Source organism: Chanos chanos, chromosome 3, assembly GCF_902362185.1.
Source record: "Chanos chanos chromosome 3, fChaCha1.1, whole genome shotgun sequence".
NCBI lineage: Eukaryota > Metazoa > Chordata > Actinopteri > Gonorynchiformes > Chanidae > Chanos > Chanos chanos.
The window spans coordinates 26,310,498-26,336,803 of record NC_044497.1 but is presented as its reverse complement, the minus strand read 5'-3'; the positions used below and the strand labels follow the sequence as shown (position 1 = coordinate 26,336,803).

General features: G+C 40.8%; 2 protein-coding genes across 3 annotated transcripts; one reads left to right on the top strand and one right to left on the bottom strand.

The window, feature by feature from the left end:
* Positions 1 to 1,085: 1,085 nt before the first annotated feature.
* On the top strand, positions 1,086 to 11,323 carry rbms2b (RNA binding motif, single stranded interacting protein 2b). 2 transcript variants are annotated; one of them, XM_030768006.1, is made up of 11 exons: positions 1,086 to 1,225; positions 6,157 to 6,215; positions 6,705 to 6,796; positions 9,150 to 9,307; positions 9,558 to 9,637; positions 9,819 to 9,928; positions 10,065 to 10,111; positions 10,264 to 10,357; positions 10,560 to 10,610; positions 10,700 to 10,810; positions 11,165 to 11,323. In XM_030768006.1, the coding sequence occupies exons 1-11, from the start codon at positions 1,086 to 1,088 to the stop codon at positions 11,321 to 11,323; spliced, it is 1,101 nt and encodes a 366-aa protein (XP_030623866.1). The 2 variants fall into 2 exon arrangements, with proteins under 2 accessions (XP_030623866.1, XP_030623865.1); XM_030768005.1 differs by having other exon boundaries at positions 9,819 to 9,967.
* Positions 11,324 to 16,082: 4,759 nt separating this feature from the next.
* Positions 16,083 to 23,772, bottom strand: senp1 (SUMO specific peptidase 1). The gene is made up of 18 exons (XM_030767979.1): positions 23,648 to 23,772; positions 23,128 to 23,186; positions 22,829 to 23,028; positions 22,550 to 22,634; positions 22,249 to 22,441; positions 21,785 to 21,932; positions 19,991 to 20,109; positions 19,606 to 19,901; positions 19,298 to 19,361; positions 19,157 to 19,195; positions 18,913 to 18,997; positions 18,662 to 18,805; positions 17,930 to 18,061; positions 17,112 to 17,315; positions 16,859 to 16,938; positions 16,667 to 16,751; positions 16,476 to 16,571; positions 16,083 to 16,353 (listed from the first exon to the last, which is right to left on the bottom strand). The coding sequence occupies exons 1-18, from the start codon at positions 23,770 to 23,772 to the stop codon at positions 16,291 to 16,293; spliced, it is 2,217 nt and encodes a 738-aa protein (XP_030623839.1). The 3' UTR covers positions 16,083 to 16,290.
* Between the last annotated feature and the right edge of the window lie 2,534 nt (positions 23,773 to 26,306).

The following is a 26,306-nucleotide window of genomic DNA, read 5'->3' as shown; positions in this document are numbered from 1 at the left end:
TCGAGACAGTGTGACGCTGTTGTGGCCATTCTGAGAGAAAGACAGAATACCTCCATTTCTGTAATGTGAGAACTTGTGATATTGGGTTAACTTCGATATAGTTTCATTGCTTTATGTGATCTCCTCACTTTTACCTTCTTATTCCCTTAACGTAACTCACACAGAGGTCTGGACACGTTCTGTCTTGAGGAGACAGATCAATGTGTATAAATAGTACAAACAACCATCCACTGATGCTTCATTCTGAGTGTTTCCTTTGTCTGAAAATCAGACTTCATACACGTGTCTGGAAAGTCTGCCTCTCTCTCTCTACAGTTCCAGGCATACACTGCCCAACCAGTGAACTTGTGGCATCCATTAAATTGCTCCATTGTTCTCCTCTGTGATCTGATTTCATAGCCCCCGTCTAATGAAATACTTCACCCTCCCCTGCCTCCCTGACTGATGAGGAGTTAATTGGAAAACTAAGCATATCCTCTTGAGGAGGAGGGAAAGGCCACAGCCCAACTCGTTTCAACACATGAACAAAGTCGGGAAAGTTTTAATTAAAATAGACTCCGTATTATGTTACAAGTTGCCAACGTTTTTGTTACTGCTTTTTGGTACTGTTTTGCCGCAGTGGCAAGGTTAAGTTCACCGTACCATTTATTTGCATGGGCTGTAACCCTGACGAAGGGCTAGACCTTCGTCAGGGTTACAGTGCTCTTGAGAGAAAAAATAAACACTGAATTTTGAAACAGTACCTTCTGGCCAGATGTTGGGAGGAAAGAGAAACTTTTGAAGTGGTTAAAAGAATGATTTAATTTAGTGACGGAACCTTTGTTCTGGAACATGAAGCAACTTGCCTATGAGCCATGGGTGCCAATAGTTTGTCTCATTAGTTCATCAGTGTTTCTCTCAGTTTTGCGCTGGTTAACTTTAGCTGTGGAGCTGTAATGTGTGCGGGCTTCACCTCTCATCAAATGTCAGGTGAATTTCTCAGAAGCTGTATTCTCGTCCTGTCCTCCTCAGGATTATGTCATTGTCATTGTATCTCGTCCTGTTTTTTCTTTCTGTAGCAGGCGCATGTGTCCTCCAACCAGCAGATGGCACCACCCAGCCCCAACACCACTAGCAGCAGTAACAGCAGCAGCGGTGGAGGCGACCAACTGAGCAAAACCAACCTCTACATCCGTGGCCTCCACCCCGGTACCACAGACCAAGACCTGGTCAAACTATGCCAGCCGTAAGATTGCCAATTCATTAAATCATCTTTTCAAACCACTGAAACACAACTTTTGGATATGTATACATGTGGTCAGTAGGGCTGACACCAGAGCTTTTTTATATGGACTGCCCAGGGGTGGGGCGATAATTATTTTAGGGTAGCCAAGTACAATTTCTAAAACTGTTATGAAAATGTCTGCATTAAAAATTTTAAACTGGTAAGTTCATATTTGCTGGTTTGCCTCACAATAGGTGTTAGTTTACGCAGTGAAAAATGAAAGACATTCCTCATGAACTCACATATTTACATCCAGAATCCTTTCCATGGCTGTTGGTTACAAAAAACTGAGCAACATTTTTGTAATGTATTAATCTGGTTAGTGTTGCTGCACAGGTCCATCTCTTCTGTGGTCTCAAAGTCTAAGAGACTCAGGACAATACATCTTAGATACGTCTTTGTCTTGTACACTCATTATGTTAATTATAACACTGAGCACATACAAAATGAAAACTTAACCTTTTAGCCATGTTTCCTCAAACCAAGACGATTTAAAAGCTGATGTTCACCTGCTGTGCTGATCTTACTAGATGAGTTTTCTTTTCTTTTTTTTTTTTATTCATATTAGGTATATGGTATACATGTGGGCATATGTTGACTCCATACTTCTATTCCTAAAACATCTGGTCGATTAAGTGTCAGATATGGCCCACTGATCATTTTTTTATCGGCTGTCAAAGAGCTAATAACAATACCAAATTTTATTTAGGCTAGCTGTCAAGCTACAATTACAGGCTTGTAATATTTCATAGTAAACGTAGCAGGCTATATCTTGATCTCTAGTCATGGATGTACAGCAGAGCTATCCTTTAAAAATAGCAGACAAACTAACCTGTGTTGTTTCCGTACTGAAGTTGTTTAACTCTACCTGAACGGTTGTCACCAGAGACACCAGGTGAGGTATTAGGAATCCGACTGATGCACTGATTGTAAGTCGCTTTGGCTAAAAGCATCTGCCGTATACCAAATTGTAAATTGAATGTTAGTGATAGTTAGCCAGCTGTAGCTACGTCATAACTTGCTAGCAAGGTGGCGATATTAATTATCCTAGCTCTTCTACCTTTTTAAATTCTTTTAAATTCTTTTTTTTTAACCTTCATATTGTGTTTTAAGGCAAAGAACTAATTCAGGCCATTGATAAACTTAAGTCAGTGAACTGATACCCTAGAGGAAGTGAGTTACAGGGAAGGAACTGGGGACAGCTACTACTACTGTTAATGCTGGCCCTAAAGAGGTATTGAGTCTCTCTTTTCTCTGTTCTTCTATACAATTTCTTCTTTTTCTGCTGTACATTTCTGTTTTCTCAAAATCAGGGTGGGGGGTGTCTGTCTTCCCATATGAACTGGGGTGACCACAGGCGTAGCCAGACCTGACGTCAGTGGTACATCCTGACTACCCTCTGGCTCTGCTCCTGGTGGGTGAATGAGGAGAAGTTTTATATTCATGGGAAACTGTGACTCATGACTCTGAGAGAGAGTGGGAAGGGTCACAGAGACACAGAAAGAAAGAGAGGGAGAGAGAGAATTTAGATTGGAGGATTCAGTACGTAGCTGATCCTATACTCCATACCATAGGAGGTACCATAGGTTGCTGCCTGGCACACATACAAATGAATTTTATGTCATGTTGAGTGTTTGACATTTGTACAACATTAAAATATCCATCTGTCTATCTATCTATGTATCTACCTATATGTCCACACACACACACACACACACACACACACATATATATATATGGACACATAGGTAGATACATAGTGTGTGTGTGTATGTATGTATGTATGTATGTATATATATATGTATGTGTATAAAACAAGTCTAACCATGCAACCATCATCACAAAGGATGCTTGTTCTAGATTTAGCATATCATGGCATCTCACTCTAAACTTTTCACAAAATGGGCAGATTTGGGTATTGTACTGCTGTGTCGCAGTGAGTCAGGCTGTGTCATTGTTCATTGTGTCTCAGTGATCGTTCGCAAATAGAAGGGATTGCGGCCGGCAGTAGCTGGAAAAGTCAACATGGGTTTAGGTTTCAAACAAAGCTCTTTCAGGTTGGCTCTGCTGAGCCTAGACTTTCCAACAGCTCTGCATGGCTGCGTTCTCTCTTCCCCACACCTCTCTGGCTCCCTCACTTAGCCTCCATCTCCTTTTATGGACACTGAAAGGCGGAAGAATATGAAAAAAAGAGACATCAGCCAGCAATTTTCTCACAGTTTTTTTTTTTTTTGGTTGCCCCTCACAGACACTCTGAAGAGGACTTCTGTTTGGCACTTTTGTATCTTGATCACTGATAGCGAGCTTGGATGTGCAGGCATACCAATGTGGCTGGACAAAACTAGAATATCTCACTTGGAGTAGATAGAATCCATAACGACAACTGTTTGCATATTACAGAACTCAGTTCCATAAATACATTCTGTACTTATGTCTGTAACCTGTTGGTCAGACTTCTGTTTTCCATTCTAAATGTGTGACATTTTTAAGGTCCTCAGATAGCTGTCCAGCCAGTCTGCCTTAAGGCACAGAATACACCATTAGCTGAATTTTATATGAATGTTTTTCAGATTTATCCTTCTGTACACCTGTTCTTGTAGTTAATGTGCTCACGATAAATGAATTTAACATCTAGATAGTAACACAAAGACCATCCACCAAGTTGTGAAACAGCCAGAGAAAGAGTAAGACGGTGGGGAGAGAGAGAGAGAGAGAGAGAGAGAGAGAGAATGGGAGAGGGAGAGAGGGAAACATACAGACAAAGAAAGAGAGAGAGAGAGAGAGAGAGAGAGAGAGAGGCCCTCTTGCTTGCAGGCGACTTGAAGAGATGGCTTACATTAGGCTTCCCAATCCAACAGGAAACCCTGAGCCCAAGGCGGAAAAAGGAAGACAAACAAGGGCAACAGCTTTGAGACAGAGGGAAAGAGAGAGACAGACAGACAGAGAGAAAGAGTGTGTGTGTGTGTGTGAGACAGAGAGAGAGAGAGAGAGAGAGAGTGTGTGTTTGTGTATGTTTATTTGTGGGAGAGTGAGACAGAGTATGTATGCGTCAGGTGTTGTTTCGGGGAAAACAGGTAAGCAGCAGGGATGTTTGCTGGACCAAAAGCTCTCATAGTCAGCTTGAGAAGAAAGGGTTGCTTCTATACAATGGTGCATTATACATATGTGTGTGCACGCATGCATACATATAAATATGTATAAATATAAACACATATACACACACACACACACACACACAAAGATGTTATCATAACAAGGATTAACAAGAATGAAACATAGAGATACGGAGATTGTGCCCTGGTCTCTTTTGTCTGACCATTGCAGACAGTTAGCTCATGCAAACACAAAGGTTGGGAAATTTCTACATTGTAGCTTCCTGTGGCCTCTCTGCGGGCGTTCGTCTGACCATGATACTTTGTTCTCATACATGACTGAGCCTGCATCCTCTCTGTGTGTATGGGCAGGGGAAGATAACACAGTGTAGACTGTGGACTACATAGTCTAATGTCTGACACAGAGGCTGAACCCAGAGCTGTGGAGTAGGTTTGCCACAGAAGTATTGTCTACCGAACATGATCCAGAAACAGGAGGTTGTTTCCCTGGTTAGAATGCCAAATCTATTTATGACAATCACACATTGTTTGGGGCTGAGACATTGGACTCATGTGATAAAACCAATGATAACTTTTATCAAAGATAAACCTATTGTTTTTCTACTGCTTCAACTTCAGGTGGCATTGCCAACCTAAATTTTAATACAGCCCTGTTTAATTTACACCCCCGTGAAGATTTTGTAGATTGCAGTATGTCTTGGTTTTGCTCAGGTCTCTCTGAGTCATGAGAACATTTTTATAGAGCGTATTTGAGTCTTTTTGGCAGACTCATGGTTAGAAGCGATTGCGTAACCACACACAAGGACCTCACGTTCAGTTTATCAGATGAATCAAAGGGAGTCAGGCCAGGACAATGACTTACTGTAAAAGCATCAGTTTAGAGTCTTTTTTTTTTTCTTGGGGTGAATGGATGTTGAGTGTTGCTTTAAGCGTAGCATTAGGACCCAGACGAAAAGAAGTCCTCGAGGAAGCTGTTAGCCCAGTGGGCCTGAGCCAGCTGAGTGCAGGGTAGTCAAGGAGTGTGATCAGGTTACACTGCAAGCACTTACCCTGAGAGAGAGAGAGAGAGAGAGAGAGAGAGAGAGAGAGAGAGAGGACCCTGCTCCTAGCACAATAGAATAAAAGCAATAGAGGGAGGCAGGGCGCACACATACAGCTCTGGTGACTCACTGTATTCGTACAACACGGCAGTGCGGCTTCACAAAGATGCATAAAACAACCGGACCCCACAATAGCATTCATTATTGAAAGCACAGGGCACATCTCTGCCCGTGGTTTGTATTGGAACACGCCTGTGTCCCTCATAAAGATTGCATGCGAGTAACTGGAGAGGGACATGGTGCCTTTTGAATGGAAAGAGCGCTTCCTCTATCTGGGCTTTATGGATGTGTAGCTGGGTTGTAGAGATGGTTTGGCTGTGCTTTGATGTCTTGTGTCTATTTTTAGCCTCATACATCCATAATACAGCAGATGTTGATTAAATCCTTTTTTAATGACACGTGTATTTGTATGTTGTTATGTTGCAATTAAGCTTTTACACATGCACACACGCACGCGCACACACACACACACACACACACACACAACCTAGCACACTCAAAAACACACACTTATCCACAGACCCTCACATACACACACACATAAACACACTTGCACACACAAACACAAAACGCACACACGCACGCACGCACACACACACACACACACACACACACACACACACACACACACACAGAGTATAATATGTATTAATTAGTAGTGTTCCTGTATATTTCTAAGGTATGGGAAGATTGTTTCCACTAAAGCCATCCTAGACAAGACCACCAACAAATGCAAAGGTAAGGACTACAGAGAACAGATGATTGTTCAGGGTGTGTAGATTTACTAGGTTCACTTCATTCTTTTGTGTGTTAGGGGTCATTACAGAGACTCCTGAACAAGTATATTGTGAGGTCATGGTACAGAGCATGCCGTTGCATAATTCCACATCTGTCAGATGAGTAGAGTAGCCATATTACTTTGTGCGTGTGTGCATGTGTGTGTGTATGTGTGTGTCTTAGTGAGTGAGTGAGTGTGTGCACATTAGTGTATGTAAGTGATGCTGGCTGGACTTTGTTGTCTGGCTTGTGTGGAGCGTGCAGATGTGTGTGTGTGTGCGTGTGTGTGTGTGTGTGTGTGTGTGTGTGTGCGTAAGTGAAGCAGACTGTATTTTATTGTCTGGTTTGTGTGGAGCATGCTGAGGGGTGTGTGTGGATAAGAGTGAGCCGTGGAGGAGCCTGGTATCCCTGTGCAGTGTGACAGTGATTGGCTCTGGTTTGTGTTGATAGGCTATGGCTTTGTGGATTTCGACAGTCCATCGTCAGCCCAGAAAGCAGTGACTGCCCTGAAGGCCAGTGGAGTCCAGGCTCAGATGGCTAAGGTAAGAGGTCATAGCACTTCTCCTAGCTTAAATCAATGTTTTTTCTTCTTTTCTTTTCTTTTCTTTTCTTTCCTTTTTTTTCTTCTCTTTTCTTTCACCATATGGTCAATAAGCCTGAAGATCAGGATTATACGAGCTCGATAAAAAAGGGGGCAGCTTAATGGTCTTGAATGGATTTTATTATATTTCCTTATGCTTATATTATGTCATACAATGACTCATCTACAGTGTACATCTTTGTTATGACAGACACTTTTATTGGTCTCAGGAGTTTAAGCAGATGCATAGTCAAATGAATCGTTTGGTATTCTGGATGTTAGAGCAAGTCTTTTGTCACATCTGCTGTACCATGTGCTAATTAAACTGTCTTGCACATAATAATTTTGGGTGGAAGTGTTACATTTGGATAGACTGGCATTTTAAGTCCAACCTGCACTTCATCTACTCACCATCCTCCTACCTGCTTATGTTCGACATTTTCCATTAAGTCGGCGTACGTGACCTGCTGGCTGCTTCCTCTGCATGCCGCTAGGACACAGAGAATGTATTTAAAGGCCACCAACATATAAACGACACGTGTGTTCTTTCCTGACAGACCACTGAGTCACAGCCAGCTGGTCTCCAGGGCACATAATCCAACCCCTCTCTCCTTCAGGGCAAACGGTCAAACCACAGCAGCTGACCGCACGGTCTTGCGCCATCACTCATCAGGAGAAAGCAACCCATGCCCCCCATCGCCGGTCGTCTTTTAGCGATTTGACCTGTTTGGGGATTGAGTGACTTTCTGAGGCGAAATCGCTAACCATCTGAAAGTAGGGTTGAGATGAGTACCCAAAAATAAATAAATAAATAAATAAATAAATCACCTTCACTGCAGGCCGCTGCGATTGAATATACATTATTCATGATATGGAAATGAATCAGTAAAGCATTTACAGCTTTTTTAATCTCATCTGCACACCCAAGAAAATGAATATGCAAAACAGTGATGGGGTGAACTGCAGGTTTGTTATCCTGCAGCTATCTTTACAATCTTCTTAATTTGTTTAAGCGAAGCAAGATGTGGAGCCGCTCAAATGATAACTAACAAAAAATTCATTTTAACGTACCCAAAATAATTAAGCGTTTTTTTTTTCTTTTTCTAAACACGTATTTAAGTTTCCATGAGGATACATCTCCTGCTTTTTCACATTCAGTGGTGGAAATTGTGCAATCCACTGGAGGATTTCAGGCCCAGCATGTGGGCCTCTGTATGGTAATGAGAGGTCAGATGGGGGCACATGCAGAGCTGGATACATAAGCTGATCTGTGCCATCACACTTATTGAAGCACTTAATTCTTGGCCAATGGGAACACGGTTATGCAAATGAGCTGGAATAGTGTATACGTTGAACTTAGCATTGCAAAGCATTTCAGTGAGGGGAAAAAACGTTCCTTTGCGCATAAGAAGAAAAAGGCCTTCTAGTCCCTTCTACTGCCCTCTCTTGATGGCAATGAAGAGAAAATATTTTAAGAGCACAGCAGAAGTATTAGATTTTTTTCCCTTCTTAAAGTTGAAAGTTAAAGATAAGGTTTAAACCAGATGAGCTGCGTCTTCCTCTCTCATGCATTCGGGCTCTTACGACGGCTCTGGCTTTTTGCTCAGTTTGAAGAGTCTTGCATAAGACTGAAGTGGAGAAAGCCAGTGGTACTCTCCCTCGAGAGACAGAAAAAAAGACAAAGAGTTCAGACTGAGCCCAGCCACGGCTATCTCAATATCTCTCGCACATTCCTCAACCATCCACACACTCTTTCACTCTGCCCCAGCTGATCTTACCCTGCCCCCCCTCCTCTCTTTTCTACACCCGTTCCTGCAAAACCCATGTGGTGCTTGGTGCCATCTATGCCTGCATTTTATCGCCAGATTTTCATGGCCTGACGTTGTGGTGTTTGAGGAGTACCCACAGATAGATTGAGATAAGATTATGCAAAAACAGTTTTGTACTTACAGGCCTCCCCCTTTTCAGACCAGAGTAATTTGTGTAGTAGATACAAAACAGGTCTGATAAATGAGAGGAAAATAAAGAACTGAAGCTTATTCAGAGTGGTTCATCTTTATTGTCTTATGTCATGTACAAGAAACTTGATCAACACCTCAAATTGTATATCAAGATCTCTTTATACTGGCACAAACAGAGTCAAACTGAATAGCAATATTAACTAATATTACAACACTAAGATGGAACAAATAATTTCACAGCTCATTAGAGAGCAGTTATGTCATGTTTGTGTCCAGACGTGATGTTCAGACATGAAAAACGCTATGGATAAAAAGCTCACCGTTCACTATGATTTGTCGTTCTTCTCTCCATAGCAACAGGAGCAGGACCCCACTAACCTGTACATCTCCAACCTGCCGCTGTCCATGGACGAGCAGGAGCTGGAAAGCATGCTAAAACCCTTCAGCCAGGTCATCTCCACGCGCATCTTACGCGACGCTAATGGCACCAGCCGAGGAGTGGGCTTTGCTAGGTACGCCTCATAGACCACACCCCTTCCTCTCTTCCCTCACTCCTTCCCTTCCTACCTCCTACTCTGCTACTTTGAATTCGTCCAGTGAGCTAGAATGACCTTCTGTGTCTCAACAGAGGATCTCACTGTTTACACTAACAAAGCAAAAAAGGCTCCAGTGTCCTGGAACCGCTGTATGGGGTGTGAGTGCTGCACTGGAAATTGCTGTAGCTACATTTAAATATGTTCGTTTGGGGGTTTTTTTCAACAGGATGGAGTCAACAGAGAAATGTGAGGCCATCATTCAGCATTTTAACGGCAAATATATAAAGACACCTCCTGGAGTTGCAGGTACATCTCTCTCTCTCTCTCTCTCGCTCTCTCTCTCTGTCTCTTGCTCTCTCTCTCTCTTCCTCTCTCTCTCTCTCTCTCATCTCTTTGATTTTCTGCAGTAGCCTGAGTGGTAGTACTGGACTTCAAGGATATTTGTTTGTTTATTTGTTTGTTGGTTTGCTTCCTGTGTGCTTCACAGGGCCTGCGGAGCCTTTGCTTTGTAAATTTGCTGATGGAGGACAGAAAAAACGCCAAGGTCAAGGTAAATACGTACAAAATGGACGGCCCTGGACGAGAGAAGGAGAAACTGTGAGAATTATTTTCTTTTTTTCTTCTTCAGATCTAAACGTTCATTTTGTTTGCTTTGTGTTATTCACATCTTTCACTCCCCCTCCCTCTCTCTCTCTCTCTCTCTCTCTCTCTCTGTGACTCCCTCTGGTTTCAGGGAGGAATGACACTAACATATGATCCCACGCCGTCTTTACAAAATGGGTAAGTTCATTCTCAGTCTGAGACAAATAAGGATTATATTAAAGTTAGTATGTTTTGTGCAGGACAGTTTTTTAAATGTAGTATTTTTTAATCGTGAGCAGGACAAAGCTCATGTTTTTGAGAAAGACAAATGTCTCTGTCTCTCTGTGCAGGTTCTACCCCTCTCCCTACACCATCGCTCCCAACAGAATGATAGCTCAGACATCCCTCTCTCCATACATGCATTCCCCCATGTCCACCTACCAGGTTTGTGTCCTGTCAGATGCAGTTGAGTTATTTGTTTGGCAAGCAAACTAGACGTGCAGAAATCTGCAGCTCTAATTGCATTAGCTTTGGCTTTTCCTCTGTGGCGGTACGGTGTGGAGCAGAAGCAGACAGTGCTAGTGTGGGCTGGAATAGCAGCCTGCATAGTGCAGTCCAGACTTAATGCATGTACTGATTTCTGCAGGTTCACAGTCCCTCCTGGGTTCATCACCAGTCTTACCTCATGCAGCCCACTGTGAGTAAGCATGCCCTCTGTCTTCCACACAGACAAGCTCCTCCCCCTCTGTCTTGCTCACTCTACAGGCTGTTGTGTGTGTTTTACAGGGGGCAGTGCTCACACCCACCATGGAGCATGCCATGTCCATCCAGCCCACCCCAATGATGGCTCCACTCACACAACAGCTCAGCCACCTCTCACTGGGCAACACTGGCACGGTCAGGCTCCCTATTGTATAGCTTCATACACACATGTACACACACAGAAATACACTTTCACACACACAAACACACACACTATCACAATGTCACACACACACACACACACACACACACACACACACACACACACACACACACACACACACACACACACACACAAACTGTACAGACATACAGGTTTGAGGCAGGGTAGTGTAGGTGTAAGCTCAGACTATCATATATTGATATGTGTGACATCATGAGATCTTGTTTTTGGCTTTCCATATCTGTTCAAGAGGCTGTCATTTTGACTAGATCATTGTGTTCAGACTTGGTTAATGACACTATATTTCTCTCTATCCCCTAACTCAGTTTATGCCAACTAACACAGCTATGCAAGGGACGTACATACCCCAGTACACCCAAGTGCCTCCTTCTGGTGTTCCAGTAGAGGTAAAGAGCAATCATTGTCGGCCCTCTTCAAAATATTGCAAAGTTTCAGTCATACTAGATAACTCACAGTGCCTGTAACTGCAGGAGAACAGTGTCCAGCAACAGCAGGTTGCCATAGAAACGCCCACAGAACACACCACCTACTCCTACCAGCACAGCAAGTGAAGAAGAGGTGAGTTTGTCTGCTTTGCATACATCTGACATTTTCCAGGAACTTCGAGGAGCCGTGAGAGCAGAAAAGTGCTAAATAATATGCAAAAACCTTAGGTTAAATGATGTGAAAGGGAATTTTCACTGAGAAAGAAGGAACTGTGAATGCATTTTATTTGACTATGCTTCACTGTGCAACATAGAAGCAAAAAATTTGTAAGACCACAAGTACAATTCCCTCTCCACTGTGTAGAGAAATGAATATTTTAAAGTAAATGCCTTTACATAAATATGACAAGGTAACTCCAAACAAATAAACAGAATCTATACTGAGTCTCCCCTGCCATATGTTACACTGACTACAATGATAATTTTTTGAACAATAATCTAATTTAATTTCCTGCATCAATTTTTATTCCAATATCATAAGGTACCTGATGTTGAAGCAGCATTCTCTGCTGTGAGACTGACTCTGACAGGCTCCTGAATGGCAGCAAAACCTTAGAGCCAGTGTTAGGCTGAGACCCGTATGGTTATTTTATTACAAACCAGTGTGACTGGATTAACTTGCTGTTCATAATACTTATAAAATCACCAGTGATGCTGGCATTCCTTTTTTATGCCATGTTTAGATGAACTGAACTCAGCTGTCTTTTTATTCACAGGAACTGCTGAAGGAGGTTTTCGGACAAGACTGTTCCCATGGGTTTGAGCACATCCTCGGCCTGGCCTCCTCATTCCCACTCTCTGGACTTAAAGTGAATAGAGACATTATGTGGAGGACTAAAGACGTTTTTTTTTGTTTTTTTTTTTAAGGAAAAGACATGTTTGTATTGGCTGAAGATTCTCCAAAAGAGCAGGCCAATGAGGCATGGATTACTGCTATGACTGAAAGCTAACTCTGTTTTGATAACAGAAGAAACACTTGGAGTGAAGAGGAAGAAAAAAAAGAAACATACACAGATGTCCACACACGAAAGGCGTTATTTTTCTGCACGTAACGAAACAAATTGTTTTCTAAAAGTTTCTGGATAACCGGAATGAAACAAAGAGGAAAAAAAAGGCTTACAACACCATGTGTCATTTTTAGAATCTTAGATTTTGTTTCATTTGTTTGTTTTGGTAAAATTGTTTTACATTTTGTTTTGTCTGACTCTTTAACTATTTGTTGAAGAGGGTTTTTGTACAGATTAAAAAAAAACATGAGTGATTTTATCTATTTCTATGGTGGTGTCGCAGATTTTTTGTTTATCGAATAGTATCTCCTTTTTTTTTTTTTTTTAGAAAAAAGAAAACAGAAAAACAAACTGCTTAATGCTGCTCTTAACTTTCCTTACATTGAAGTTTTCTGATTTGGTTTCCTAGGTTTGTAGATAACGTGCACTACTCAAGCCAATTCAAACCCTAAATTTGAAACACAGCAACTAAGCAAAAAAAAAGAAAAAAGAAAAAAAGTCAGAGAATATAAAATGAGATAACGTGTAAAAATATTATTCTCTCAGATACTTTTCCCTTTTATGCCACAGGGAACAAAAAAAAATATTGTTTTTATGATGCTGGCTGACACATTTTGGTTCTTCGCAGTGGTGAAGAAGGTGACTATATAAACAATACCCACAAAGCCATGAGGTTTTGAGTGTCCTGGTAAAAGCAGTGATTTTAAGCAGTTTATACTCACTGTTGATGCTGAAATTCTTTATTTTAAGAGTCACTTCGTGTTATTACACAGTCTAACATCTGTTTAAAAAAAAAAAGGACCCCTTCCAACTTAAAGTAGTGGAAGTGGAAGTGGAAGTGACTTTATTCAGTTTTGACTTTCTGTCTGTGAAATGCTGCGAGACCCACGGCCCTGTTTAGTGAATCAGATTAAATTTTTAATTAAAAAAAAAACTCTAAGAAAACATTCCTGTAATAACACCAATTAATTTTATAAATTCGTACTCAGATTGCTGTACTCTGTGTTCTTTCTCCTTTTAATTTCTTTCCTTTTTTTTCATTTCGAAAGATTGTCTGGATTTTGTCATGAACTTTTCTGGAGAGTCTTACATGCCTAAAGAAATACATGACAGTGCTTTTAATGCAACCATCTATGACAAAATGCAAACTGTGAAATGCTTTCGTTAGCAGGACACCATGTAAAATTGAAGCTGAACAGGTTAAAACAAAACTGAACTAAATTATTCTCTGAGTAAAGTTGGTCATAAACTGAAGGCAGCACAGTTCATTCACTAAATCTAGATCTGTTCAATCTCAGTAACTGGAGAAACAGCCTCAGGGCATTAGGTGGGCTGTAAGGTGACAGATCCGTGCTAAATCCATCAGCAGAACCAGGATCAGCCCAAAGTAATATGTGGGAAGGGGCAGCTGGCCCCTCACCATAGTCCAATCATTTCCAATGCCATTCTTCAGTACCTCAGTACTTCACACTGTTCAATATTCATTTAGTTTCCCTACCAACACTAACAGTCAGCCATATGCCCTCATCTGTTGCCATTTAGAGTCATGCCATCATTACAATGTGAGGCTGTTCATAAGGGTGAATGTGGATGATTGTTCCTTTATAACAGAAGTAATGTTAAAAGAATACAGGCTCTCTATGAGTAAAAAACGAAGGGGTATCCAGCAGAGAACATTATTGTCCCAGAATGTCATGTTATGTGCTTTTTTTAAATGAAAATTTGATTCATTTTGAGAGATGAAGAAAAAGCTGTATAATGAATTCAGTTTTCATTTCCAGTAGCTCAAACGTGCGTCAGCAAGATGCACTTCAGTTTTACAGGTATTCAGTCCATTTTACTCAGAGATAATACTTTACAATTATAAAATACAAACCCATATGGTAAGTAAAGGCCAACTTCTTCTATTTTTTTTTTTTTTGGTCATCTAAAAAACAAAACATTTTTTTATGATTTGGTGCCATCCTGCAGTTCTTTTTCCATATTGTGGGGACTGCAACCTGTTCTGCACCTTCTTGTCTTTTTTTTTTTTACCATTTTGTTTTTTATTAAAATGTTTGTTTTTAATACTTCTCTTTTCCAATCCAAATTGTGTTCATTTCATAATAATAATAATAATAATAATAATGGCAGTTTCAGGGGTTATTCATATGAAATTTTGGTTTAAGCAAAAATGCCAGTATCAGAAATGAAATTTACCAACCCAGTACACACAATTTTGTGCCAATTTATTTCAAGCAAGATTTGATCTACATTAAGAAAAAAAAAGTAATAAAAGGTACAAAATATGTATTAAATATGTCTTCAGTTGTAGTCATACCTATATACAAGACATGTAAATATCCAGGGGGAAAAAACAACAACTCTAAAAACAATATAAATTGCAAAATATATCTTAATTATACAAACTGATGGAAGTGGGTAGTCCAGGGTAGGAATCCAGAGTGAATAAGTGTCCGACGTAACCGGTTTCATATGGGAGACGTATTCAAATGTTCAACGGATAAAACCCACTCCATCTGGAGATGAAGGGAGCTGCAGCATAAAGGTTGTTTATTGTGACTGTCTTCATAAATTCAAAATAAGTCCCAATAACCAGAGCTTGGTTAATCGGTAGCAAACTCCACGACAAAAAAGGGATAAGAATCCAGAATTGACTGGTATGGTCTTTACAGATGGGCTGTAAGAAGAAGGTAGACACAAAACTGAAACTCTGCCGGCATTTCACCTCTACGATGAAAGCTATTATTATTTGACCTCAGATCACATTGTGAAGTCAGAATCTTGGAATTCATTACAGTTGCTGTGAGAGAATCTGCTGTGTTTGTTCAAAGTAATGAGACTGCCATGTACTTTCAAATAGGTCAGACCTGTTTTTTGTGTTCATCTAAGCTTTCAAACTCCAAGTTACCACTAAATTGAGGTACAAACTTGCCAAAGCAAACATCTGCAGACTGGATACCAGTAAAACAGCTTTTGTCTCTCTCTTTCTCTCTCTCGTTTGCCTCAATTTGCTGTGTTGAGAGGAATAATTAAGCTCCCATGAGACAAAAGCAGACAGCACCTCCTGTGTTCAGAGTGCAGGTCAGTTTTTTAGCACGTTTATTCAGAGGAAACATGAGCACTCTATACAGCGTCTTCACAGCTTTTAACAGTCTGTGTAGAAAACTAACAGGTATCAATAGATCAAAAAATAACAGCTTGTACAATATTATTTTTCAGAGACTGATTGTCAGACTGACATGTTTACTGCTGTGGGGTTAGTGTGAACCCAGCTGTTTCAGTCATGTCACAAACAATTGCCTTTCCTTAAGCTGGGAGAAAAAAAAAGTTAAACCAGAAATTCTGCATTCTTCACAAAAAGCAAAAAAAACATTTCTCCATTCCAACAAGCTCCTGTAAACAATTATGACTTCAAATATGATTTGTAAATGGGACCTGCTGACTTCAATGACAGAGCAGCTTGCTTTTGAACAACAGAATGCTGACAATTAGCAGAATGGAACAAAAGTGAACTAACGTCAAAAGAGAAAAAAAAAAAAGATTCAGTTTGAACCTTTCAGCCAGATTACATTCAAACTCAAAAGCTGAGCAGATAAAAGCATCTAGCGCAGGGAAAAGGTGGAGGAATCACTTTACGTCACGTGACCCGATTCGAGGCATCTTATTGGGCCATCCCAAGTCGTCCAGCTTGTCAGTAAGAGTTCAGAGTTCAAGTGTGAGGCCCATCTTCCACTTCACTGGTACGTTACAGAAACGGTAAGCCGAGGGGTGGCCAATGGGAGAGCACCAGTTGAGGAAGTTTTGTCCTCTGTTTTTGGCCCTGGTCCAAACTGAATCCTGCAGCTGACCAGAGCACTGGAGTGCCCACCGCGCTCCACAATGTCATCACAAAATAAGTCCAATAAAAAACAAACAAACAAATAAAAATGCCCCAGCTCACAACAGTTTCTGGTTCAAGATCTCCCAAACCATTCGCCTTCTGAAATAGGGCATTTGTTTCTGTAGATTGAAGGAGATTTTGAAAAAAAAAAAAAAAAGGTGAATTGAAGGGCCACATATGTATTTAATTAAAAGAAAGAAAGAAAAAAGAAGATTTCATAACCTTAATGTGTGGTCCTCACCTGGGTGAATGTGATTGGCCGGTCTTTGGTGATGTATTCGGCATATTTGCATGTGAACATTCCACAGTCGCTTCCATTCATTTGCTGAGGGATCTCCTACAAGAGAAGTGAAAAAAATCACAATAAATTCACATGGTATTAACTACACAAACGCCAGTCTGACAGGAGAGAACCCAGTGCATCTCACTCACGTGGCGTTTTTTGCTTTGAAGTGTCCAGTGTGAGGTATCCATTGGTTTTCCCCTCTTGTCCTCACTCTCCTGCTTGAGGTAATTTCTGTGGAAAGGAGCCATCACTCATAAAGATATTGAAGGATATATCTAGAGGTCTGTACACATAACTGCCTTCCTCAGTACACTGTACACTTCTGCGTGCTTACTTACAACAGTATCCTACAGGCTTCATCGTTGTTTCCACCCATGGAATCAAAATATGTAATACTCTTCTTACGAAAGTCCACCACCTACGAGAACAAAGGAAGTGGTAAACTGAGCAATCTAACTGAGGAAAGTGGTCAAGTGATGGCTTAAGAATAACAGAGCTGCTTTCGGTTTCATTTTATTTTTGATTGCCCTGGATTCCAAAAAAAAAGGCTTGACTGTGTTTATTGTGGCTATTGTCCAGGTCTGCACTTACAGAGAGGCACCAGTGCACCCCCAAGTGGACAGGCACCAGAATGATATCCACAGAGAAAATATCCACTTTCTTCGTCCAGCGCCGGACGGCAGAGTAGCCGGCGCTACGCAGTTTGGGGAAAAAGAAGGTGTTGAAGGTGTAGACGGAGGGCAGGCCAGGCTGTTTGCTTCGCTCCACCAGCATGTTCATGTAAAAGTTAATGACCTGGAAGTGAAAGGAGAGGTCAGAGACTGAGTCACCTGCACATAGCTACCAGTCAACAGCTGTGAAAACATCACTTCAGGACATCCATTATTAAACTGATTTAAACCAAATTTTAATAATAATTTTAAACCAAAACCTAGAGAAGTACTTTGTAAGCTAAAGAAAATATACTGACTGTGATCAAGTCAATATGGAAGACATCTAAAATTAAAATTAACATACAAATAAAATTTTGAGTGAAAAGATTCTAGAAAACCAAAAATTTGGCCCTGAACATGTCACTATCAGAGCTAGGCAAAGTAATGGTCCAGGTGTCTTAAGGAGTGAAAACCTGTGCTGTGACAAGCATACACACAGAAAACCTATTTGCATGACAGTGAAGTCAGTCTCATGTTTACAAATGTAGACTTAAAGAAAAAAGAAAGAGGATGTTGAGTTATTCAGAAAGCAGTGGGCTAGCCTAGAGATTAACAGACAGCAGCATAAATAAACCTTTACCTGAACAAACACATTCTGCGTCAAAGTATCTGTTATCTAATCTAAAAAAAAAAAAAAAAAAAGAAAGAAAGAAGAAAAAAACTGCACTGTAGAAAGCAGCAGAGTGGTTCTCTGACCTCGTCGTTAAGCCAGTTGAGGTGACTGAGGGTCTGCAGGTCTTTGCGTGTGATGGTGAGTCGGAAACCTTCACTCAACACCTCATCCTGACTCCCTCCTCTCAACGCCCTGCTTACCTCCCCCTCCATGTCCTACACACACACACACACACACACACACACACACACACACAAATTTGACACAATCACAGAATTTCTTTAAAAGATATAGAAGAAAAAAAAAACTATGTCAAGACAGAGCATCCATAAAGTCCCTGTGATGATCTGCATTGTTAATGCTCCCTGGTATTACTGGGGATGATAGTGTATAACTGAGCTCAGTCAAGCCCTCTGAGTGTTTCTGCACTCTGAACAGTCATGAAACACAGATAAGTCGGTTATAACTATTGTTTTGGAGACACTTTGCTCCTTGGTTCTTGTGCTGTTTTTGATTCTATTTGTGATCATGACACAGCCTAACAACAGGGCAACTTAACGTTTGAGCAGACTTCAGATGGCAGCTGTAAATCAGACTGCCCTCATTAAAATTCATATGCTTATGACCACACCCAGTTTGCTCATACAGCTGGGGGGTGGAGCATTTTATATATGATGTTCCTTACAGAAGACTAAAGGTTGCACTGAAACAGCATTTTAAAGTTTTCTATCAAAACATATTAAGGCAGAGCTTCAACACATTAGGGCTTTTCCAGGAAAATCTGTAAAAAAAAGCTGGATGTTTGTTTGGTGTACCTCTGTTAGCTCTGGGAACTCTGGCTCCTCCACAACAGGCTTTGGCTCCTCAATAACAGGAGCTACAGGGACCTCCTTCTCCAGGGGCACCCGTACCTGTAGCTCCACGGTAGGTGGGCCGACATGGCCTTCCCCAGAGAGCCGCTGGGACACAGGGGAGGAGGAGGAGGAGGTGGTCTGAGTGAGTGGCTTTCATAAGGCACATGCTCACAGCATGGGGAGGGCACACACACAGTGATCTGCTGACTTACCTGCTGCAACAGTCGTGATGCCAAAGCCTCTTGCTCCTCTATCAGCCTCCGCCGCTCCCGCGCCCGCGAGTCATACAGACTTGTCCTAACAGACGAGTCATGTCAACGCATGAGCCGCACAACCACACAACAGCCAAGAACCATTCACTTCCACATAAACATGATTCACAAAGACAGGGAGGAAAAAAACAAAAACAAAAACCAGTATTGATATGTAGAGTAAAAGAGCTGGAAAATCACTCACAGTTCCTTGATCCAAAGTTCTGCCTGGAAACATGGTATACTATAAAAAAGAAAAAAAAAAACAGTTAAAAGGGATTTAGTGGAACATGTGGACAGACAGACGAAAGAGTTACAGAGGTAAAGCAGGATCTTTCTCTTCTACCTGGAGCTGTCTGGCCTCTTGCCCTGCTGTTCCTTCACAAAAATAACTGAATCCCCATCATGAGCTGCAGGACAGAAAGTAAGAATGAACACAGAGCCTTAACAAATATGATTATATTAAAATTACAGCAATATACAATCAAAGAACTGCAAAATAACACAACCACATTAAAACTATGTTTAACTAGACTGGATTGTAGAAGAATGCATATCACATGCACATGATGAAACATGATTCAAAAAGCTTTTTTTTCCACCTGTTTTTTAATATTACATGTGTAATAACGAAGCCGTTAATTTGGTCCTAACCTGATGATTGTGTGTCCTGAGATGATGTGTCCTGTAAAGCAGCTGGAGACAGGTCTGAATGTATGGCTGTTGGTCCCTTGGAGCTGTTCTCGGAGTCTGGGGCCCAGGGCGGCTGCGGCTGCTGCTCCAGCCCGCCGGAGCCTGCCCTGGGGCTGGGCAGGGTGCTGGAGGCCTGGCTGGAAGCTGGATGCGGACTGAGGGATGAGCTGGATAAGCCGAAGGAGGACTCGCCCAGAGCTGAGCCTGTGGGGGTGGGACACTGCAGCAGCCTGCGACTGGACGTCAGGAAGCTGGTGCTGGGGGCGGGAGAAGAAAAGTGGTTCATTCTTTGAGAATCGTGAAATTATCCTGCTGTGTATGCGAGTACTGGGAGGAGGGAACTTACAAATCTCGATGCGAACGCAGGCTGGAATGAGAGCTCCCGTCATGGAAGAGCGAAGACTGGCCACCAGACACCATGGCAAGGAGCTGTCTGTACACCTCCTTCTCCTCCTCACGTACTGACTGAAACCGGTTACAATCCAGTTACTTCATTACTCTAACCTGACACTGTTTGTTTTGCATTTCAGTTGCACGAAGCTTCTTCACCACTCTAGGATCCACAAATCCTACACACCATCCACTCCGATTAAGATGAAAAGCAGAGTTAATTTTGGCAGGTGATTTTGATTTAGTCTTAGTCTTTTGACTAAAATACATATTCGTTTGTGTCACATTTTAGTCATTTGATCATTATAAGTTTTAGTCTAGTTCTAGTAAATGAAGACTAGGCAAGTTTTAATCAAATTTTAGTCAAATGCATTTGTCACATTTTTGTTAATTTGCTTCTTTTTTTTAAAATTAAATCAAAACAGTGATTTCATCAAGCACATAGATATTCTTAGACTTGCTATCGGTATGCACAATTGATGTTACTAAGTCAAATGAACAAGAAAACATAGCTGTCTGTTTCTACCTAACAAAGTCAAGCCTTTCAGTTGATTTCTAAGTCTAAGTCACATTTCTTGCTGGTGCATCTTCAAATGCTTCTTGAGCTTTGAGGTATGTTTCCCACCGATTTTGCACCCACACTGTTTGCAATGCGTTTTATTTTCAGTTGTATTATAGCTAAAACGTGCCACAAATCCGTTCTTTTTCTTCTTCCGAGAGTAGCCATGATATGAGCTGCCAACAGCGTTGCCAGATGGGAAATGTTAAAGTATCATACCAGAGACTTAAAATTATCATATTTTGAGGGAAATTATCGTACGCGAGTCATAACCAAGAGAACAAATACATGTAAATGTGTCATTTCAGAAAACATGTATTCACTGAGACAAAAATTTTTTGACACCGCTGACAAGCCACATTGTTTAAAGACAAACTTTGCCTCTTGCCTGTCTTCACCTTCCTGTTCAGCGCTCATTTTTTTTTTTTTGCTGTTTTCACATGGATGCAGCAGTAAGCTGGATCTAGTGCAAACTCTCCTCATATGAGTGGGCGCTCATTTGACGAGTTCATTTAACTCATAATATTATAACGATAACTGCATTGCATTGGGTAAATATAGTACTGGCCCGTAAGTTACTGCAGTCAGTATAAAACACCCCAAATTTCAGACCTGTAAAGAGGATTTGATTAATGGTTAAGTTAACGACAGCCGTGCTCATGAGTTCATCATCACAACAAGAATGACTGGTTGGAAAGAGTGTGAGAAGAGATGCGTAAACACAGACGTAACGTCCATATTTTACTATCCTGGTCATGTCGGGAAATGAATTAAAATGAGCCTAGCCCTAGACTGATTACAACTACTAGCGCTAAGTGTCACAAAATGATCAAATTATCGTACATTATGGGACGTTGGGCATTACTGATCGTACATTGTACACAAATTCGATAATAATCATACATCTGGCAATGCTGCTTGCCAAGTTAACGTTAGTTAAAATGTTTAATGTTCGATTTCTAGAGGAGTCTCTGACATTACTGTTTCGTTAGTATTTGTCAACGAAAATGGTAATATATTTAGTCACAGTTTTTATTTTCAAAGGTGCATTTTTATTTAGTTATCGTCATGGAAAAAAGTTCATTGACGAACATTTTTTGTCAGTTTTTGTTCACGAAATTAACACTGATGAAAAGGTGGTGTCTAACGGTGTAAAATAATAGTGGGGTCGGGGAGGCGGGGACGCCTGACCTCTTGTGCTGTGCAGCGGGCTCTGGTTCGGCAGTGTCGGTTGGAGCTGCCATGTGGAGGGCTCTGAACCACGCGTATGGGAAAGGTCCTCTCATACATGCTGGTGAAAGATGTGCTTCCTGTGTTTACTGCAGGAGTGGAGTGCAGGCTGGGAAGACAAACAAACAAACAAAAAACATCAGTTCATTATTTACACATTCATGCTACTTTAGACAATTCATTTCAGCCAAACACAGCAGTGTTTAATAGAGATAAAAATCTGATTTACAAAAAAAACCCAAACAAACAAAAAAACCCAGAAAACATACAAGCTCTGTTATAATTTGACATGTCAATTTCATATTAAATTACCATACACAAGACATTCAATAAGATACATGACTGCAGCACCACGGCCCACAGACAAGCAGACACACAGAGAAAGTTCTGGTAAATTCTGGAAAATTATTAATCACCGAACCTACCTTGATGACCTGAGTAGTCGGAGGTGCAAGGCTCTGCCCAGGCGAGGAGAAGGGCATGGTTTAGGAGTGCAGGAGGAGGGCAGACTAGCAGAGTGGCCATTCGTTTTGGGTGTCTCACGGGACTGGACGCCCATGCAAACTTGCCGTCTGCCGACCTTTGAGATACTTACTGACTTTTCAACCCTCAGTGAGTCTGCAGTAAAACAATGACGGACAAACATTATTCAAAAGATCATGAACAGAGTAGCTGATGACGTTAACTTTAACGAAAAATAATTAGAAACTGAAAACGGTTTCTTGCCTGACTTAGTGATGGTCTTCCATTCAACAGCAGATGAGGGTGCCACAAATTCCTCCTCAAGAGTATTTGGAGTCCCCTCCACAAACTGACAATATTGAAACATGATAAGAGAACGTTAAAAACAATGTTCAACAACTACAGACATGCTATCATGAAGACAAAGGACAAGATAGCTGATGCAGCTAAACATTTTAAGTTCTTTCGAATTCTTCTGTTCTGAAAATCACACACACTTATGAATTACTGCCTAACTCTTTTCACTTTTCATCTGAACAATACCTTATTTTTAGGCCACGAGGATCCCGGCGCTGAATCATTAGTTAAAGGCTCCAGGGAGGGGACTTCCTTAGGAGGACCAGGGGAAGCAGGCAGCATGTTCCTCAGAGTCGGACTAACGTTATTCCGCACCCAGGATGCCATGCTAGAACCATGGGTCCTCACCCCCACAGCAGCATTCTTCACTGTGTCCACAAAATCTCCTGTCCAACACAACAGCGTCAGCCTTAGTTAAGGTCCCAGTCACCGAAGATAATAAGGCCGTTTTAGATCCAGTGCCATTGACGAATAAAACGTCTTACCCATTCTAAACCTCTTGACAACCCTGTCTTCCTGATCAGTAGCTTCTCCATCCTCCAAGCTGTTTTCAAAAAATAATATTTCATGCATGGTAAATGTAAATGAGAGGACAGTCGGACAAATGGCTACAAGTAAATAGCAACATTATCGACCAGCGGCAATTTATGATTACAAACAGGCGACATGGTGAAGACTCAAAGAGGCTACTACAACTTTATCCTATCAAAACATAGCAAGCGCGCGTAAGCCAAAAAGAACGCGCGTGTCGATAAGTTTTAAAAGTTCAGTCAGTTTTGGTCTTCCCGCTACAGTGACGTGCCGATAAGGTTAAAGGCAACATGCGTTATAGTTTTAAATCGGTTCGCGCTAACTTAGCACATACCTTTCCATGAGTTCTTAGACAACACGTTATAGAAACAAGAAAGTGGTGAGTTAACGGCTACAGATACAAAAACAGCCACTACAGTCATATAATTTCAGACTACCAACAAGACATTCATCCCGTTGCTCATTATTACACACCAGTTTATTGGTCTTTTTCTTCTCAAGTGACTATCGTCCTCAACTCCAGGATCATCTTCAGCTGGCGCTCCGTTACGGAGATTTGCTATTCCTGAGCCGATCCATTCGTAGAATTTATTGAACATGTTTAAGCGGGTGACTTAAACTACCGAGAATGTTTTACTAGGTTTTACGTTTGCTTCAGATTTGCCTGCCACCGCAGTTCCAAACTCACACAGCCATTGCCCGTCATTCGCATGCTAGTAAAGAGCAGCCGCTAGCTAAGAGCAAGTGCTAACTAGCTTTGTTAGCTAGCCAGCAAACTTAGCTATCCCTTTTACAGGTAGGTTAGCTGAGTAACCTTATTAGCCAAAGAGCCAGCACGCTAAAGGCAGCTAGCAAATCGCTAGCTAGCTTAGTCGTTCTTTAAACTAGCTAACGTTAGCTAGCGTGTGTGGCTAGCCAGAATAATGACGATCACGCAAGACGTGACGACACTGCGAGGAATTTAATGGACTCTTGTACATATATCCATATTCCAAAGTATTTTTAAACTGGTAGTTTTTTTGTAGAAGCCGTAAGAACTACTCAGAATGAAAATTAGTGAAAATAAACTTGCTCGCACGAGAACCTCTCCCGCTTCTTCCTCATTTAAAACCACAACATGGCCGAAACCCATACTTTAAGAATAACCATTTTCATTGGTGGACAAGAACATGTAAACGTCACTGACTCTCAACATTCCAAACGGGGAATGGATGAACCCGATCTAATTGGCCATGATCACGTCACGGGCTCTCGATTTAAAATTTAATTTAAACCCCCGGTCGACCATTTTTTTAAACTGATCGTCTATTACCCAAACTTTTCACCCCGAAAGAAACACTACTGACTAGAATGTCGTGTAAAATTACCTTTTTTCGTTACATCTGTCTGCATGACCGTAGACCTGTTTGATTGTTGGTAAGATTACATAGCAGCTGCCTCCGACTGTACGTATATCTATAAAGCACAACTCATTGAATTGTGCATTAGAAAACCTCAGCTGTACAGTGATTGTAGTTACAACTATTTGTCACAAAGTTCAGAGCTACTATAACTTTCACGGTGAATTCAACAACTTCCGAGTCTTACAATACCTCTAACGGAAATATAGCAACCTGTATTGGAATACCTGAGGCTCGGGTGAAGATAAAAGCTCTTACTGAACGGCCCACGACAAAGATAGAGAGAAAATCAATAAACCTCATCTTTTGTCCCATTGGACATGAAATGACCACTGCCATTTTTTTTTAGAATTGCAGATGTTACTGAACAGTTTTGTTATAATCCTGTAATGAAAACTTGGGTACACCTGTTCACTAAAGCATGGTGAACCGCAGGGAACATCTGTTTATAAACAGACATTGGTCCAGATGCTAATAATGCTGTATTCTCAGGATAAACTGAAAAATACTTGAACAACCCTTATGCAAATGAAAAGACAAGTAGTGATCTTGAAATGATTTATTTGTGCTGCAGAGAAATATCAGTTCACATTTACATTCACATTAGTTCTTTTATTAATAAAGGTAAACAAAATAATGTCAACATTTAATCTCTTGTTATGACTGTCAAAGTGCAACAAAGTAGATTAAAAAAATGGTTTGTGATTTGTCAATCACCATTCCCCCCCCTTACACAAAACTGTTTCCATATATTCTCTAAATTTTACATGTCAAAACTATCAAAAAAGCAATATTTAAAGCTGCAACACTGTTACAACTGCTAAGGCCACAGATTCTTCCAAACAGACCTCACTATTTAATTTATCCCAAAATTCAAACAAATTCATCTATACCACATATAATTCCCTTCCCCATCTCATTACAAAACACCAAATAATACAAATAGAAATAATACAAATAATAAACAATATGACAGTGAAAATGGTAATACTGTTACTTATTTGGTGATAATCATGGACAGTACAGGGAACAAAATAGGAATAGCTAGTGGAAATCACTTCAAATAAAATGATTCACACTTGTTATAATGTTAAGTTCAAAGGAATGCAAAAGTAAATATGTCATTTGGTTAAACTGCAGTTTTCTAAAACTATTTGTGTGAGTGTGTGTGTTTAACAAAAGACGCTAACATAGTGTAATAAACCTTGTCCAACTTTTCGATCTGCATCATATCTATTTTTTTCTTTTTTTAAAAAATAGATCTATTCACAGAAGTTCACATGCAGCAGTACCAAACAGGAGGGGAATGCAGGGAAGACTGTGAGAACAACACCACAGGAAGGAGACCAAACAGACAGGGGCCCAGGGAGGATGGGCTTTTCCTCGCTGGTTTTATATTCTTTTTGAATTTCCCATGTATTCTGACATATTTCACAAAATATAGTTTCATGCATTGCATTTTTTTAATGTATGAGAACTGTCACTGTTGTAAGCTTCAGCAATGATGGGGACCTCAAGTGCTCTGAGATATTGCAGAGAGACATATTATTCTACACCAGACAAAACAAAACATTCTTCTTTCAATTATATTTCTTCTTCTTTTTTTCTCAATAAATGTGAATTCTTCCTTGCATCAGAACTACACATAAATGTGTGTGTGTGTGTGTGTGTGTATGCATGTGCTTCAATTTTCTGTGGATTTGAAGCCTTTGGGTCTAAAGCCTATATGTTAG

Coding starts and splice junctions, on each gene's coding strand:
- rbms2b (XM_030768005.1), top strand. CDS start 1,086: ATGGCACCACCCAGCCCCAACACCACTAGCAGCAGTAACAGCAGCAGC. Junction 6,216..6,704: donor GACCACCAACAAATGCAAAG/GTAAGGACTACA, acceptor TTGTGTTGATAG/GCTATGGCTTTGTGGATTTC. Junction 10,358..10,559: donor CCCCCATGTCCACCTACCAG/GTTTGTGTCCTG, acceptor TGATTTCTGCAG/GTTCACAGTCCCTCCTGGGT.
- senp1 (XM_030767979.1), bottom strand. CDS start 23,772: ATGTTCAATAAATTCTACGAATGGATCGGCTCAGGAATAGCAAATCTC. Junction 22,635..22,828: donor CCTCGTGGCCTAAAAATAAG/GTATTGTTCAGA, acceptor CAATATTGTCAG/TTTGTGGAGGGGACTCCAAA. Junction 21,933..22,248: donor CGACTACTCAGGTCATCAAG/GTAGGTTCGGTG, acceptor TTGTCTTCCCAG/CCTGCACTCCACTCCTGCAG.